General features: G+C 32.3%; 1 protein-coding gene across 1 annotated transcript in view; it reads right to left on the minus strand.

Annotated features, from left to right (window-relative positions):
* Positions 1-19,567, minus strand: part of LOC108910259 (inter-alpha-trypsin inhibitor heavy chain H3) — a 70,909-nt gene that overhangs the window by 47,092 nt on the left and 4,250 nt on the right. Inside the window, exons 4-7 of the mRNA XM_018714812.1 lie at positions 10,199-10,236; positions 9,896-10,138; positions 2,394-2,597; positions 1,306-1,578 (exon numbers count right to left, since the gene is read on the minus strand). Of these exons, the coding sequence (XP_018570328.1) occupies positions 1,306-1,578; positions 2,394-2,597; positions 9,896-10,138; positions 10,199-10,236 (758 nt within the window). The remainder of the gene's footprint in view (positions 1-1,305; positions 1,579-2,393; positions 2,598-9,895; positions 10,139-10,198; positions 10,237-19,567) is intronic.

A 19,567-nucleotide genomic window follows, 5' to 3' on the forward strand; every position in this document is an offset into this window, starting at 1 on the left:
TACCTAAAATTTTAATTCCATTATCTTAATCAGAAAAAAAGTTATTTTAAAAAATATCCAAATGATAAGCCTCCTTTGGAGGGCCATATCTCAGTAACGGTGCTCAGGAGGGCCAATGTTTATAGCAACTTTTTTTACTATTTTTCGCTCTACTTTCACCTCCTTAAATTTTGTACCAACTTTTCCAAACACCCTGTAGAATGGGACAAAAATTTTAAATATCTTAGAGGAGTAGGCATCATTATTATGTAAATAAAAATGTTTAAAATGCGTTTTTGAACATTTTGAAGATTAAAGTTTAATGTTTGTAAAGAAATGTAATATGTTCTCCACTGGATGATCTTCTGAATTTGCCTCTAGTGTAAATTTAGTTGCCTAACAGTCATGGTCACGTGGGACTTGGACATTTATGAAGGCACTGTATTATTATTAAGACGCCAAATGATTTTATTTTTACGATGAACGATGTTACACGTTTATGATGTTTACATTTCGACATGCAAAACAAGACGGTCTAAGAAGGATGCGTAACTTTAGATATTTTGTAAAGAGTCTCCACAAACTTATGATAACTTTCATAAGCTTTTTTAACCATGTTCTCTGAAGCATTCTTATAACAATAATATCAAATAACTTCTAATATTTAATGGCTTTCCCTCATAACACTTCTATTTTTTAATAATTGTTTCCAAAAGATTGATTTTAAATATTTAATACATATTTCGATAATAATTATGCTACTTATGGACATTATTTCATAACTGTTTTTTGTTTATACAGAGATTCAGGTGGAGCTCTCTGGTCAAATTTTGTACTGTTATTGGTGTTTTTGATTGCATCAATTGGAAATATTGACATTGAACCATTGCTGTTATGGGCTAGAAGAATCTGTCGAAATATTTTAGTATATGAAAATCAGTTTTGTTTTAATGACATTTGTAACCTTTAAGGCTGTTTCAGGTTAGAACAAACTACACAGTTTTCACGCAAAGAAAGATAGCGGAAACAAATACCAGATAAAGTTAATAAAATAATTTCAACTTTTCCAAGAATTTCGATCAATTATGATATAGAATTTTTGTTTTTTTTTAAAGAAAAGCCAAAGAATTTTTCTGTAGATCTTCACCTTTTCTTCATAACAAAACAAAAATGCCAACAGAATTCTTAATAACTGTACTATAACAAGGTTTTTAGATGTTATGTTTCTGGCATATATCAGGCCCGTATATAAAATAATTTTAATTGATCATAATTTTCAACTCTGGAATGCAAAAAATAATGGAACTAAAATGCCTCTTCTCTTACCTCTCCATTGCATTGTTCTCTTTCTACATCGTACTGCACAACAAACTGTCCTGACAAGCCTTCCCAAACCTTGTTTCCTAAATAATGTGTCATTCTCTTCTGCACCGCAGAATCAGGACGGAACTTAACACAAGCAGTCTTTGAATTTATGATTTTAATATTAGAACATGGCTCAAGATGTTTGTCAAACTTTGCATTTGTTCTTATATTGTCCCCTGATCTTAAAGGTGGTGTTTTTACAAATTTCAAGGGTCGGCTTTCATTAATACGAACCTGAAAAACATAAAATTACATGAATCAAGAACTAGATCTTGTTTCCCCTTTTTTACAGAGTGAAAATTCAAGTGGGAGTCAGTTTTTTAGAGATAATAGTGCACATTCCTCAGAATACCAATCTGAAATTAATATTTTTTAAATGGTGCTTTAACTTTTGTCTATGCCGTTACTGGGCAGCTTCCAAAGTCGGTTATATGTTATCAGTGTTGCTTGTTGTTACCTTTTTAAACGAACTGTATAAAATTGGCAGCGAGTGAAACTACAATGGAAAATAATTTTTTATTACTAATGAAGAATAAGTCCTATCTTTTCGCATGTTTTTTAGGTCGGTAACTAGCTGTTTGCCCACTCTATTTATTTGTGTGCGGTAATATTACTTATCGCACGCGAATTGCCTATGAATTGCCCTGGACTCTATGATTTCACTGCATTCGTAATAAAAAATAGTATGTGCAATTCGTGCGGTTGTCTATTGCCCGCTCTCTTGGGCAATAAACAACTTACCACACAATATACTATTGTATTATAGACAACATTTTTCGAGTCCGCGAACTTTCATGTGAAACAGATTACTTTTATTATTTTAAAGTCAGCATATTTTTTTATTTCGATGCAGACGTAGCGATGAACAATAAAAACATTTTTGAATGTGCAGAATATGGCTAATTTAGAAAAGATATTCCGTGGTTTTTTAGAAACATCAATGAAACTAGAAACAATTCAGCATAAAACATGTGCACTCACTACAGGTTTTGAAAAAGGCCCTTAATGTAACTTTAGGAATAGATGGAAACAAACTCAAACTTCATTACCTCCACATTTAAATCATCTATGATTTGACCTGGACAGATATTTAACACCAGTTCATATTGGTCGTGCACTCTCTGCAGCATTTCTTCATATGTCAAAGAAAAGACTGCCACAGAACCAGCTTCCAAATTCACTGACACTACAAATTCTTTGGAATCCCTAGTTTTTGCTTCAACGAGACCAGCACTTTGCCCTTGAGCTACAGCCTAGAAAGCAAACAATAATATTTTGAAGCAATCATATTAATGTTATACAAGGTGAGCCAAATAAGGCTAATGTTTACATTATCTCGCTAGTTCAGAGATATTACGAAACTAAAAAAAAAATGTCATTTAGTACATTTTAAGATGATTTAAATACTTTTAACAGAAAAAAATTAACAATTAGAGAAGATGGCGACCAAACTTTATTTTGTTATATGTAAACATTTATTTTTTCTGCAATCACTTCTAAGTGCATATTTTTTTAATTTCACAAACATATATTTGTTAATAATTTTAGAATGAAACTGTATTTTAATATTATACAGTGCGTCCCAGAAGTAACGCAAAAAATTCGTATTTTATTTTATGTTGCGTTTTCTCAAAAACACTAAAACACGTCAATTAGTAAATAGGAATTGTCATTTTTGTTACACAAACCTATGATGTCATCAGCATTTTTTTTAAATAGCACTACTTAATTTTTTTAAGCATAAATGGATAGCCCTTCTGAAGGGAAATGCATCGATATAGGGTTTCTTAGTCTACTTTACTTTGACAGGTGCAAAAAAAAAGCCAACGATTGGAATGGACATGGTTTGAAATAACAACAAAAGTAGGTATCACAAACTGATGCGAGAACAGTACCACAGCAAAAAATGGGAATTTGTAGATGTTTTGTGTTTTGGTTGATTGTAGGTACATGTTTTTATGTATTGATGTGTTGGCGTTTTTGGCGGTAGGACGAACAGCAGTGTGTGGATTTTCAGTGACAGCTAAACATAACATTTTGCCTAGCATTTTCCATCACTCTGGTTGGCCTTCCGGATCCAGACAGATCTCTAACAGCGTCTTCAAATTTGCGTACTAATCTGCGTACTGTAGAAGGAGGTATTGGTTGTTCTGGATACTTGGCATTGAATAATTGACGTACTTCATTATATCTACCCAGCACCATCATAATGTAAAGTTATGGTATTTGTAACTGTCACAATGATATGAGACACTATTTCATTTGCTAACTGTCGTCTTCAAAACAATGCCGAGACGCTGTGATCGGGTGAACCTACCCAATCTACATAAAAACATGTGCCTACAATCAACCGAAACACATTTTTTGCTGTAGCACTGTTGTCGCATCAGTTTATGATACCTACTTTTGTTGTTATTTCAAACCATGTCCGTTCCACTCGTTGGCTTTTTTCGCACCTGTCAAAGTAGGCCAAGCCCTATATTGACACATTTCCCTTCAAAAGGGCTATCCATTTATGCTTAAAAATTTATAGTGCAAAAAAGGTTTAAGCAACGTGACAAAACGTCAATTCCTATTTACTAAATGACATGTTTTAGCGTTATTGTGAAAAGGCAACACAAAATAAAATACGAATTTTTTGCGTTATTTCTGGGACGCACTGTATAAAAATATATATCAGTCAAAATGAAATGATATAAAACTCGTAATGATAACAGTAGCACAAACTAACACTAAAATGATTTGCTGTTAGTTGCACTAGTTGCAGTATTCCTTCACAATGTCTCACAACAAATTGTTGAAATATGTTTTTATTAAATACACTTTTAAATGTAAAATTAGTAAATATCATTACTATCAATAATAATAATAATATCTCTACCCCTCATTCTAACCACGAGAATTAGCCCAGAAGTCGGAGACTTGTGCGGGAGAGGAGGCGGCGTATTATTATTATTAAGCATGTCACATTTGAGCCCACGAATGACATGTTGGTAGGCCCTAACCACCATTCAGTGCAGGAATGAGGAAAAAACCTCATTAATTGGAGGGATGGTCAAATGCCAACTTGCGTCAATCTCTCACATTGACCCAAGCCAACATTCTTCCACCCTACCATACCTGCACAGAGGGTGCCAATCCTCCGTACAAGCATAGCTAATCTACGATCTTGGCAATCGAACCCGGGCAGAATTAGCACACATCAATTTAAGTACTGACGATTTAAACCGTGCAATAAAAATATAAATTACAAAAAATTTTACCTATGGTCACGAATGAAATCAAATAAGGTCCATTTAATACTAAAAATATTTTCTGAAACAGTAATTGTTTTCCCACAAACATATACAAAAATGTTTTCACCTTCAAAAAAATACATTTTTCGGTATAGCTTTTGCCAAAATATTTTTTTATTATCTGCATCTGTAGAGTTAAGTATAAAGTATAAAACAAATATGAAGTCGAATTAGATGTAAATCGGACAAAGGCTATGAAGGTACGTTAACAAATAACATTTTTTTTAAAACTGCAGTTTCCGCATGCCATAATAATATATTTCGGACAATACCAATTCATGTGGAAAGAATTGACATTGATTTACCATGAGTCTTGAAGAAACAGAAAAATAGCAGTCTATATCAGGAAAAGTATCTCCAAAATAGTGTAACACTTCTGCCACACTACTGTTATTAGAAGCTCGTTTTCTACAAACAACTTATCTATAAATCAAGGTGAATCTTAATCGAATACATAATTATGTCAAAAAAATTATCTTTCAAAATTGTAAATATTTATGGTGATATCAATTTTTCTTGCACATTGAAGGTACAACCAGTTACAAATTGAAAAAGCAATTGCTTTTAAGAGTGAATTAAAATTAAATTATGCAGCAATTTTAATCCAAGTTTCAACTTAATAACCGTAAAGGATAAAGAAATTAATTTTAGCAGTTTAAATACTATTACATAATTTAAAATTGCATTGTTTAAAAAGCAAATCTATTCAAATTAGTGATGGCAATTGAAATTGGATTTTTATGAAACCTGAAAACCGGTTATTTTAAATAATAAATTGAAGAACCACAGTTTATAATTGTAACTGTTTTAACATTTTAACTTTTAACATTAAATTTAACTTTAAAATTTAAAATACAGTTGAACTCACTTATAGCGAGCAGGGGATATAACGAGCACTTGGTTATAACGAGCAAATTGAAATGTCCCTTCCGAATTCCCTATGTAACACGTGTATACGAACTCGGCTTGGCTTGGCTATTACGAGCTTTGATTTTGGTCCCGCGCAACAGTGATCTCGGCTATAACGAGTTATCGTAAACAGTGAGCTCAACTATAACGAGTTATCGTAGAACCAGTTTTTACGCACATGACATCAAATGAACGGAAAAACTTGTTATGACTAGTAGAAATAACAACATATCCGATTTTGACGTCTTTGACTTGGTTCAGTACGACATGGTAGACGAAAATCTCGAAGTGGCTGAATTCCCAAATGAAATTCAAATCACATAATTAGCGATTAACCCATCAATAGATGAAGAAAGTGATGAAGAAGAGACGGGATGCAATGAGGTTACAGTTCCTTCGACACATGAAGCCATCTCTGCGTTAAAAACCATAGTATCATATGTCAAATTCAAATATCCGGAAAACGAGCAGTTCTTAAATACCGCTGATCGGTTGCAAAGAAATATCAGTTAGGAGATATTAAGCAAAAGAGTGGTGCAGAAAAATATTACAGAATTTTTTCGTTAATAATAAATGCTATGTAATGTAACTTACCTACAGTTATACGTATCTATGTTATGTAGATAAATAATATTATATGTTTGAAAATAAAAATACAAGTGCAATGCAGCTATAATTATGTGTCCATGTCCAATAATTTTCAGCATAGTTGGCGACGGCGACGTCTATAACGAGCACTCGCGTATAACGAGCAAATTTTGCGTTCCCGTGAATGCTCGCTATAACCGAGTTTTACTGTATGTGAATATGTGAATATGTGAATAACATCCTATATCCTGTCAGTTTTTCAAAACACCAAACAGATCTTCAGTTTTGGCCATTATTGAAGTAACCAGATATTCGGTTATTCGAATACCCGGTATTGGAATATCCAGTTTTAACCACTATTTGACTAACTGCTTTTACAAAAAATCAGTTTTTACGGAACCCGGTTAGCCAGTTTGACTTTTTCCAGTTTTTACCACTAATTAAAATAATCAAAAAATAAATTTAACAAATAATGGTTTACCAAATTATTGAAAAATCAGTTACAGGAAATTACTACAAAATACAGTCCATACAATGTTTGTTGAGATAGAATACCAAGAAAAAAATAAGCCAATAAAGTCCTGTTATCGGAATTACTATAACAATTTACAGCGACAGGGGTGTCTTGAAATTTTCCACATTATTTTCAGAATATTAAAATAATATATGTACTTAATAAATATATATAAAGAGTACATTTTTTGGATTAAAATGTGTTTTTATTTCTTTTACAGTACAAATCATAAATGTGAAAATTATAAATCATATTTCTAATATCCTTTTGTTTCCATTTTGGTGTGTTGTTTTTGTTCATATTCTCTTGCGTTTTTTAGGAGAACTAAATTTTACTTCACCATCATCATTATTTAGAGCTTGTAACTCGACACTTTCACTGAAGATTATCCCTATAGTGGCTAAAAATACTTCTGTATCAGCTACAACAGTGTTTTTTAATTGTATTTTATTTTCATTTGGAAAAATAGGTTTAAAATAATTATACACTTTAAAGAAGATACTCTTCATCTGGGAATTAAAATCCTTTCTTTTATTTTTCACCCCCATTTAATAATTTTAATAAGAAACTACACTGAAAATGTGCAGGACGATATATTTACATATCTTTGTAACTGCAAAACACAGTATGCACTGCAAGCTGCTACGGTCAATGCCACACAGCCAACATCTTTTACCTCATGTGTTAATTCCACGAAGTGAAGCAGGGGTCTTCTTGGAATTCTATCTCAGTAGTATTGTACAGACTGTGTTTAGTCGATAACTTAAATTTTTCATAATATTTCCATCCATATGTACCCAACAATAGGGATGACCAGAGCTTATACACAAATATAACTTGGTCGGCACATTTCCATTTATTCATATTCATTTATATTTCTATTAAAATAATTGAATTTCTCTTAAAAAGTACTGAAATGATATACCAGGTGTCCCGATATTAATGCAACAAAATTTGGTCACAGATTCTTAAGACAAATTTAGGGGACCTGTATTTTTTGTTTTTACCAAGCGACCTCCTCTTTCGGAGTTACAGCCTCCTGAAATCCCCCTTAAGAATAGTCTTTTTTTTATATTTCAGAATCCTGTTGTACGAGAATCACTAAATTTGGTATACAGGGGTTTATGATATGTAGAATCTGATAGTGGTATGCTTTTTGGTGGGGAACCCCCTTAAGACACTTTTTGATGGGCCCACTTGTCTTTGGAGCCAAAAAAATTTGGAACATATTCGAATTTCTTAAAAATTATTGCTAGAAAGCTACTGCATTTATAAACTTTTTGTCACTTGATATTTTCGCAAAACGCAATGTTTTTGAGAAAAGTGACAAAATGTGATCGAATGCATATTGTGATTTGTATGAAATTCTACGTGTTAATCGTAGGTTGCTGACATTCGCAATTAACAATGACAGTTATCATCAGATTATTATCTTTTCTGTGTTTGTCGAAAAAATTGTGAGATTTTCCACAACAAATACATCCATATCATTCGATGTTTTCACGTGTGCATTGGCAACATATCGAGACGGGTTCTGTAATGGTAAGAACACCCAATGCAGGAAGACGGCATTTGTTAACACTATCAAGAAGGAAATATCTTGAATTTAACTGAAGAAAACTCATTTCGAAATCGATTCCCGATTAACTGTTGGGCTAGAATCGTCAGGAGATGTCATTATTGGACTCAGAAAGAGTGATATTCTCACCCTTATCAGAGACCTTTAAAAAAATCCTAAAAATATTCTGCATATTATGTCAAATTATTGGCAATGAAAAATCAAGATGAGCATATTTTTTAGTTTTTCGAAAAATGTTGAAAATCACCCCTAATTAGAGGTTGATATGATGACGCAAAACTGAAATGTATGAATAATATCAATAAGAATAAAAGCAATTCTTATTGTATTTTTTCTATAAAATAAAATCTTACAAATAGAAAATAATTTATTTTCATGATTAATGAGGGCGTGATATAGTTGTAAGTCCACCCTTAAATTCGCTAAGGGGCTTAAGTCATGTCTTAAATACGAAACAAATCAAAAATTACTTGAAAAATCAAGATTTTTCAAATATTTTTGATTTTTTTATGTTTAGGGGATGATGAGGGTTGATTTTTATAAAAAAAAATTTTGGAATAATTAGGTCAAGTCAGCTTAATCTTTCTAATCAGAAAAGTAAGATCTATTATAAAATATTCGACAGTTTTTTTATATCAATATGATATTTTCGTATGTTCGGGGGTAGTTCACCCCTTCGTTACAGGGGGGGTTTTCTTATAGACACTACTGAGAAGTACACGATTTGAATTTCTAATAATTTAGAATATCCTATTACTTTTTCCTAGATTTTTCAAGTAATTTTTTATTTTTGCCGTATTTAGGGGATGATTTAAGCCCCTTAGTGAATTTAAGGGTGGACTTAATCTATATCACGCCCTCATTAATCATGAAAATAAATTATTTCCTGTTTGTAAGATTTTATTTTATAGAAAAAATACAATAAGAATTGCTTTTATTCTTATTGATATTATTCATACATTTCGGTTTTGTGTCATCATATCATAGGGGTGATATTCGACATTTTTCGAAAAACTAAAAAATATGCTCATCTTGATTTTTCATTACCAATAATTTGACATGTGCAGAATATTTTTAGGATTTTTTTAAGGTCTTTGGCAAGGGTGAGAAAATAGGCTAAAAATATGCTGTTTTTGTGGTCACTCTTTGCCTGCAATTCATGAAAAATAATTGTGAATTGAAAAATAAACATACAAACTGTTTTATTAAAGTTTCAAATTGTTTTTGTGAAGTTTTAGTAACAATTCAGTTCTTAAAATTAAATTTAATTAGAATATCATACAAATCACGATATGCATTCGATCGCATTTTGCCATTTTTCTCGAAAACATTGCATTTTATAGAAAAGATATCAAGAGACAAAAAAGTTTCTATATTCAATGGCTTTCTAGAAGTCGAATAATTTTTAAGAAAAAATATATTTTTTTTGACTCCGAAGACAAGGTGGTCCACGGAAAAGTGTCTTAAGGGGGTTCCCCGCCAAAAAGCGTAGCACTATCAGACTCCACATGTCATAAAACCCCTGCGTACCAAATTTAGTGATTCTCGTACAACAGGGGTTCTGAGATATTAAAAAAAGACTGTACTTAGGAATTTCAAGGGTCTCTAACGAAAAATTAATTTTATAAAGTTTACAAATATATCATAAAAGATATAAGTACTTACTCCCATAAAAACATTCTTTGCTGTTTCCTTTTCTTTTATATATGATTTGTGAGTTGTACCTTCAATTTCCATTGAAAAGGCGCTAATAAATGCTGTTTCTGTTAAGACCACTTTAAATTCCGCATTTGCTGCTCTCTCGTTACTGTTATGCACTCTCCATACAACATCTGTTTTGGCAAACCGGTTAGAAATTTCAGTAGATATATTAGCTTCATATATTATTAACCCATTTTTAGGTGGCAGCTGAAACATTGGAGATAATAATTTTATAGAAATTATCATTACTAAATAATCAAGTTTTACCTTTTCATCAAGTGCATTGGTTAATGTTGAGAGGGTACCTGAAAAATACTATGTTAAAAATAAAGCCAGCTGTGTTAGACCATATGCTGTACGGGGTATCCCAATATTCCGTGTATGTGGAACTACCTCAAGTTGTTGAACTCAAAATTATAATAGACAATTTAGCTAACCTTACTTATATCTCAACTTGCTTCGTTTAACCACTAGAGCACTTCAAAGATGAGAATAAATTTGTTTTTTTCCGAATAACTCTAAAATGCCTTTTTTTTACTTAAATGAAACGTATTATTTATAAACAAATGTTACTTTTTTACTTACAAGTAACACTACCCAACTGTCACTCACCGATTGGAAGGAAACTTGGTACATGGATACAACCCTAAAAAATATAGAACTCGTATTTTTTTATTTTCTCAGAATTCGCTTTCAAGGGATAAAAACCACCCCTACATGACAGTAAAAGAGAGAAAATCAATATAAATGAAATAAAAAAAAAATTTAATGAAGTAGCAAAAATGGTACCGGTGAATGTAGAGCCATAAATAACTTGGTATGAGCATCCTACTAAAGAGACAACTTTTCAATATTTGTTCGATCATTGGCGTATTTTATAAAGAGTGAAACAGTCAACTCCATTGCAATATTTTATTAGAAATTTTTTGTATGAAGCAAATTATTTATTTAAAAATATTTATTGGAAAGACTGATTTATTGTGCAACTTTTTTACCTCTTGTAATTTTTCGATAAAACCGATATTTTTCTAGTAAAAAAGTTAGATGCGTCATCATTCACTAAAGGGGTAATTGCTAAAATTTGTAAAAATAAAGTAGGCGGATCTCATAACAAATAAATTGTTATTTATCATATTAATAAATTGACACTTTCTGTCAATAAGTTGGTAATTTAATAATAACATTAAGAATAATTTGTTATTAATTAATGAAAAATGTTTGATAACTTATAACTATGGAACATGTATTAGGTAAAGTTATTTATCTGAAATAAAATTTAATACAAACGAAAAATAAGAAATGCAAAATTAAATTTAAAGGATATTCTCGAAATAATTTCCATTTTTCTGCAAGCATAACCTAATACGTCTGTTGAAGTTATAACGCACTCGCACAAACAGTTCCTGGTTATTGCGATGGTCATCTGCTGCCTGAAATATTCTTAAGCGTAGTTCTTCTAAGGAGGCAACAGGAGTTGCATAAACAATACTTTTTATGTGTTCCCCCAAAAAGAAATCCATAGGCGTTAGGTCAGGTGAACGTGTAAGCCAACAAACAGGGACATCATGACCATGACCAATCCAGCGATTCGGGTAATTTAAATTTAACCATTCTCTAACGGCAAGTGTACTATGTGCAGGCGCCCCATCGTGCATATACCACATCACCTGACGTGTAGCGAGGGTTACATCCTCAAGTAATGTTGGAAGATTTTCATTCAAAAATCTAAGATGCTCGGCCGCTCCAAGCCTGTGTGGAAGAACAAAAGGACCTACTAGAGTATTTCCTACAATTCCCATCCAAACGTTTAAACTGAAATTATGTTGACATCTTGAAACAAATATTTCATGAGTATTTTCTTCCGACCATGAATGAACATTATGATGGTTACCACCTACTCTAGGAAAATTTGCTTCATCGGTGAAAAGTATATTTATTAGGGAATTTAAGTCATGCCTGGAAATATTAATGTACCATTGACAAAAATCCACGCGATTAGGTAAATCAGGGTGATTCAATTCTTGCACAGGTTGATGGTGAAAAGGGTATAAAAGATTTTCATGAGCTACATTCCATACAAGACTGTGAGAAACTTGCAGTTGCCTGGACACCTGTCTTGTGCTTGTACCACAGTCTTGTTCTAGATGTTCCAGTATAGCTTCCTCAGTTTCAACAGTTCGGACATTACGCCTTCTTCTGGCACCCTTACGATTGGGCTGAATTTTATCAGTTTCGCAAAGCCTTCTTTCCACCAAGGCCAATGTTTGTATATGAGGAATCGGTCGGTTTGGACATCTTTGGTGGTATAATCTTACTGCAGCATTACTATTTTTTTCTGGATTCGAAAAACACGTGGAGCATGTCGACATATTCGTTATTGGTATAAATATTATTTGCCAGAAGTATTCTGATAATAAATTAATCAATTGGTACTAATTATTGGTTGACAGAAAGTGTCAATTTATTAATATAATAAATAACAATTTATTTGTTATGACTGTTTCACTCCTTTATAAAATACGCCAATGATCGAACAAATATTGAAAAGTTGTCTCTTTATGAGTAGGATGCTCATACCAAGTTTCGTGTCTCTAGCATTCCTCATGTTAAAGAAAAAAATTAAAATGTGAATTTCAATCTCCTCCTTTAAGAGGGTATATCGCCTCAGGGGTGCAACTTTCATATAAGGTATTTTTACTTCAATCCTCTTATTGTTGGCTCTACATTCACTGGTACCATTTTTGCTACTTCATTTAAAAACACCCTGTATATCAGCCAAACTCACTTACCCTATCCAGCCAAACCAATTAACCCCGTGAGAGGCAAGAAGGCTCATGCTAATCAAGCACCCCGAACGGGAGAGGCAAGAGGACTCACGCTAATCAAGCACACCGTGCTGTTGATGAGTGCAAGAGTATCTGGTTGGTTAAGATGGATGGATGGGGCGTCTGATGTTGGGGTACAGGGGTTGATTAGTTTAGGAGAGGAGTATGCTTGGAGTGGGAGGGTTAGTTACTTTGGGTGGATAGGGAGAGGGAGTTTGGTTGATAAATATGTATTCTTTTTATTTCACTTATGGAGATTTATGGAGATTTTCGTTCTTACCTTGTTCTAGGGGTGGTGTCTACTCCTTGAAAGTGAATTCCGAGAAAATAAAAAAATACATGTTCAATATTTTTTGGAGTTCTATCGATGTGCCAAGTTTCATTCCGAGCGGTGAGTGACAGTTGGGTAGTGTTACTTGTTAGTAGCCTTAGTCATTGCATTTACAGAAACGGGAAAAATACCTTTTGCAGGTGACCTAACAACTTCAGTTTTTGTTTTATCAATGAATTAAGAATTTTCCCCAATTTTTTCTTTAATTTTTTTTTATTTGTTAGGGTTTCCACATAATTAATTTATTAGTTATTGTTATGTTAATGTTCTTTCACAAAATTATTGGAAATGACAATGATTTTTAATAAGACATAATTCAGTCCAAAAAGAAAAATTTTGCTTATCTCAGATTTCTCCCATTTTCCAAATTGTAAGTGAATCCTATTCAGTGAGAGACCACTGTTCATAAATTGCAAAAAAATTTAAATTTGAAGTGATATTTACTGAAAATGGATCATTTGATTACAAGTTTATGAATTCGACAAAGCATTATTTTCTTTTTATTATCAAATATTAGAGTAATTAATTACATAAAAAAGAACTTGAAAGAAGGCCATTGCTTATGACAAAAATGTAAAAAAATATGAGCTTATTCTTCTAGGAGTGGGGGTATTTTTCCCATTTCTGTAAAATCTATAAATTTAGTTAAGTTAAGTATATGAAAAAGTCACTGGGGTGATTCAGTCATAATGTCATTAATTTTAACCACGTATTTGGAAAGCCTAACAAACAGAAAATCGAAAAAAAAAAAATTATACTAGTCTGCCGTTAATTCGATGCCCTACTTCGCAACAGAGAACGCGCAGGCGGCCTATAAAGCTTTCAAACGTTGAAGTGAAACAACTGATTTCCCCAGCCATCTTGAATTTTGCAATTGGTTACAAAATTAAAGTATATCGAATGCCAACATTATTAACAAAGTATAATGGGCGGATGAGTGTTTTATTTAGCTGTACTTTAACAAGTCGCACATTAAGGTATACATACTACATATTGAATAATAATTAATTTAACATAATATGTACTAAAAACTCATATTCAATAATTATAAAACATAGTGAAAACTGTTATTCGTTGTCGTTCACTATGGATTAAGAACATATTAAAAGCTAGGTTAATGACTGAATATTCCGGTATGTATAAGATTCACTCTCGATAAACCTTTGTGGGTCAGCGGTCAGTAGCGGTCCGAAAAGGGATTTAAATAATGATTTGAACATATTTTTTCTCAGCATAAATACGCATTTTAAAATTTTTTTAAATGCATATTCGTATTCTACTAATTTTTCCCTATCTTCCCTTAAAATTAATAACCCTATCTTCCCTTAATATTATAACCGAATCACCCTGTATAAACAAACCAAATTGGTTAAATTGGTCAAATATTTTATTATTCAAAAAACAATTTTTTTACCAACTTCAAAGCCACCTAGAAGCAACCTTAAATAGAGGCAACTTTAGTTAAATCGTCTTATTTTGACTGAAAGAACTGCAATATACATAGAATATGTACTCTGTGTTAACAAAATTATGAAACAATATAGACAATTTAGCTTTGACTTAAAATGTTTGTTATTTTTTCATCACCTTAAGATTTTCCTAAAGCAATTACAACTTTGAAATATCAAATAAAACATACTATATTACTATATTTTTCTAATCTATGGTTAATTCAAAATACCACCAATACCTCTGGTTTAAAAAAACCTACCAACTTATTTTTATTAATGCATCTAGCACTTTTTTTGCAACTTTAAATCCTACAACAGTTACTTGAATCATTTAACTGGACAGGTATGCCATTTTTTTCCAATCTCGATAGGCAAATAAAAATTCTAGTGTAAACGGGGTGTCCGATAAGTATTTATTAATATTTTAGAAGCAGACAAGAAAGACCAAAAAAATCCCAGAATATTTTTTGCTAATGTTCCTAATAATGGAGATATCATACACCAAAAGGGTACCTAGAAATTTACGTTTTGTATTCTGAGTTTGAAACCACCTTATATACAGGGTGTCCCGAAATTCATGGAACAAAATTTGGTAACAGATTCTTAAGACAAATTTAGGGAACCCGTATTTTTTATTTTTGCCAATGGCCCCCTCTTTCGCAGTTTCAGCCCCCTAAAGTCCACCCCTAAGAATAATCTTTTTCTTATAGCTTAGAACCCTGTTGTACGAGAAACACTAAATCTGGTACACAGGGGTTTTATGACATGTGAAATCTGATGGTGCTATGTTTTTTGGCGGGGAATCCCTGTAAGACAATTTTTCGTGGGCCCCCTTGTTTTTGGAGCTAAAAAAATTTGGTTGCATATTTAAATTTCTTAAAAATTATCAGTCCACTAGAGAACCATTACATTTAGAAACTTTTTGTCCCTTTATACTTTTTTCGCAAAACGCAATGTTTTCGAGAAAAATATCAAAATGTGATTGAATGATATTGTGATTTGTCATTTTCCTTAAAAACATTGCGTTTTACGAAACAAATATCAAGACAAAAAAGTTTCTAAATTCAATGGCTTTCTAGCTAATTAACAATTTTTAAAACAATCAAATTTACGACCAAATTTTTCTGGTTTCAAAGACAAGGGGGCCCACGAGAAAGTGTCTTCTGTCTTCCTCTGTGTACCAAATTTAGTGATTCTCGTACAACATGGTTTTGAGATATAAAAAAGACTTCTTAGGGGCAGATTTCAGGGGGCTGTAACTCCGAAAGAGGGGGCCAGTTGGCAAAAAGAAAAAATACGGGTCCCCTACATTTGTCTTAAGAATCTATGACCAAATTCTGTTGCAGAATTTCGGGACACCCTTTATTCTAATGAAATTTTGACATAATGTATTACAGCTAAAACTCCATGATCTGATGCTAAAACTGACCTTTTAAACAATAATAAAATCAATTAGTACAAAGGCAGCAACAACTATAGTTTGTTTACAAATTATTTCATGCATTCCACTTTTTGATACATTTGAGCTGTCAAATTAATAACATTTTTCTAATTTGCGTTAAGATAAAGCAGTAAAAAATGTCATGATTTTGAAATGATTTTGCTGGGCTGAAGTTCCTATCAGCATAAAAAACATACTGAAAGCCAAATGCTTAAAAGTCAACTAATTTTTCAGTTGAGTGTGTGTAATATTCGGATGTACAGTGTAGGAAAGTACCGATGGTCTATCAGAAGTAAAGTAAGCCATAGAAATCCATGTGATAGACAAGGATGGCTATAATGAAGGCGTCTAATAGTCAACGCTCATTTCGCCCTTCCACAAATAAGAAGTGGATCTTATTTGTGGAAGGGCGAAACAGGCGGTGACTAAGAGACGCCTTCATTATAGCCATCTTTCTCTATCGCATGGATTTCTATGGCTTACTTTATCGCTCTCACGTAACTTCAGATAGACCATCGGTACTTTCCTACCCTGTATGTTATTGTTAATGAACGATCATCAATTGTATAATGTAATATACGATCAGGCTTTCATTGAAAAAAATTGTAGATTTACCAGACTGTAGACTGTACCATCAGTGTCCTCGAATGTTAAAACTACTAGAAAACAGAAACAAATATGATTTTTTTGTAATTTTTCTAACAAACTGTTAAAACAAATTTCAGGTTTTCATTTTTTTTAGTGAACAATAAATTATTTTTTAGTTGAAACATCAAATCCATGTGTTGTCCTAATCCACCCTTTGTTGGAAAAAAAAGCAGGCAGAGATTTATATTTCCAATTTCATACAATAATATTCATGTGTCAAAGATATTCATGAAGTCTGTAGCAGTGTAAAACTAAACAGTTTACAAATAAATTCGTGAATTAAATCATGAAGAATTTCGTGAATTTATTCATGAATAAATTGTCCAAGTAAAACAGCTATTAGAGAATAAAATTACATTTTAATGTAAATCAGAAAAAAATATTTGAGAAGATTAAGATATAAATTTTGAAATTCTTGTGATCTAATTACCAGAGTCTCTCCTTTACATGAGGTGAGATCTAAATATTTTCTTTGTAATAGTTTGTGGAGACCCTCATTTAATTGCTTTAAATAGATGATAAACCATTGAATCTTTTCAATTTAACATTGGCATAAGCTCTCATTCATTCATTCTCACCACGCCAACCACATTGATTTTGGACATGATTGCTTGTTCAAACAGTGAATATTTTTAGGCTATATTTATGTTTAGATCACATGAAGATAAATACACCACTACTTTTATAGAATCCTCATTTAAATTTTCCAGACAAACTGGCACTAATGCCACTAACCCTATTTAAGACCAGTTTGTGAGGTTTACTGTTAACACAGGTTTATTTTCGTAATTATCGTAAAGTACATTGTGTCACTCTGCGATATTTCTGAAATCAATGTTGTTAGATAAGTCGATTATTTTATTTGCTATAATTTCTAACAATCGTAATGGCGGTTTTCCACTAAACGGAGAGTTGAGTTTATGTCCTGTTTGTGTTTTCTAGAACAAAACAAAAACAAAACTGAAACAAACCCAAAAATCTTGTTTCCATCAAGCGGGCTACATTTTGTTCGAGTTTTGTTTTTGTTTTCAGTCCTTTTCCACTGGTTGTCACGAGGAAGTCAGAACACATTTTTCCAATAACCAGCCAACATGTTTAGAGAAGATTTTTTTATTCTTAGTTATGGCTGGTTTATACTGAAGTCCTTGTTATACGCGTGTGTGTACTGTGTTGTATATGTATTTTACTATTATTTTTTTCATAATGATTTTGTATTGCTACTATAATTATTTTTTTTGACGTGTGTAAACACTTTTTGTGTTCTAACACTATCTATCTATCTCTTTTTTGAATTTGTGATGGTGTAATACGGACCGTGGGGCCCACCAAGTTAAAATATTTTCAAGGTCATCATACTTCCGGTTACACCGGAAGTCGATACTAACTTGCTTATTTTAAATGAAATCCCCTGTATATTATTGCATTTTTGGAAACATCATCTATTTTTAAGTTGAAAACATATAGCACACTCCATACTTAGGATTGACCGTTTCCGAGATATTTCGATTTTTAAACAAAAATTGACAGATGCAGACTGTCAGCAAAATTTAGTTTTCCCGGTTTATTTTTTTGTGCAAATTGGACATTTTGTAGAGAAAGACCTAGACCTAGACACTTTATCAAATTTGACATGAAAAAAATTCCAGTTTTTATACAGGGTGGTCAAAATAAATTTATCGAATATGAAATTCAGAATATGTGGAAAACTCGAAATTTTTAAATGGCAACCCCTAATTTTTTTTTGCAATAATATACAGGGGGTATTTATATATATTTTTTAATAGCTATAATTCATTAATGATTAAAATATTGTTTTTGGGAAGAAGAAAACGCCAACATAGATGGATCACTTAAATAGAAAACACAACACGACCGTTTCCACTAAAAAGACTTGAGTTTCAAAACACGTCGAAATCTTTTGATGTGACCGCTTTCGAGCGGGATCTGAAAAACAAAACTCCAACTGTCGCAAAACACGCTAGTCTTCAAAAAGTTTGCGAAAAGTTACAGTTTTGTTTTACTCGACACAAGTTTGTGTTTTGTTTTTGTTTTGTCCGTTTAGTGGAAGTTTAGTGGAAAACCGCCTTTTTGAAGTGGGACCCGAAAAACAAAACTCCAACTGTCGCAAAACACGCCAGTCTTCAAAAAGTTTGCAAATAGTTAAAGTTCTGTTTTATTCGACACAAGTTTGTATTTTATTTTTGTTTTGTCTGTTTAGTGGAAAACCGCCTTAAGATACAGTTTTGATTCTTGATGAAAAGAAAATAGGTACTCATCAAAATAGTACTTTAGCCAACGTATCTTAATTTCTGATATATCTGAAATGTAGGTACTGGTCTCACTGCAAAGGCCATTTTAATAATAGATATATGCTAAAGCCCACCTTCCACTTGCAACAAAATGAGACCCTGATAAGTATATTTTGATATATTTAACAAATTTTTTAATCTTCCAGCGCTTGTAAGTGGAACATGGGCAGTCGCATGCGGACTGTCAGTCCACAATAAAGAACTAAAAATTTGTAATAACTTTTGTAGTCTAAAGAGTGATAGGTACATATATATATATAATAGTCAACGCCCATTTCGCCCTTCCACAAATAAGAAGTGGATCTTATTTTTCGACCTTAAATCGCCCCTAGTTCGAAAAGGAAGCGTTCTACGAAAAAATGTCAAGAGACAAAAAGTGTTTATTTTTGCCCAATTTACCTCAGAAAATTAAATTGCAGAGCGTTTTTTGCAAAATTTTTATTTTGCAATTTTTTTGTTAATAACAAATTACCTGCCATTCGGACACAAAGATGTTACTTAGGTTTTTTGTTCGCAGTAACTCAATGCATCGATTACAAAAGGTTTCATCCTGGCCTCTCCTCGTGGTCGGTGACCTTGACTTTCTAAGCATCTTTTTAGAGGTGGACCGTTCGTCTATTATAAGATACCC

This window comes from Anoplophora glabripennis, unplaced genomic scaffold, assembly GCF_000390285.2.
Source record: "Anoplophora glabripennis isolate ALB-LARVAE unplaced genomic scaffold, Agla_2.0 scaffold336, whole genome shotgun sequence".
NCBI lineage: Eukaryota > Metazoa > Arthropoda > Insecta > Coleoptera > Cerambycidae > Anoplophora > Anoplophora glabripennis.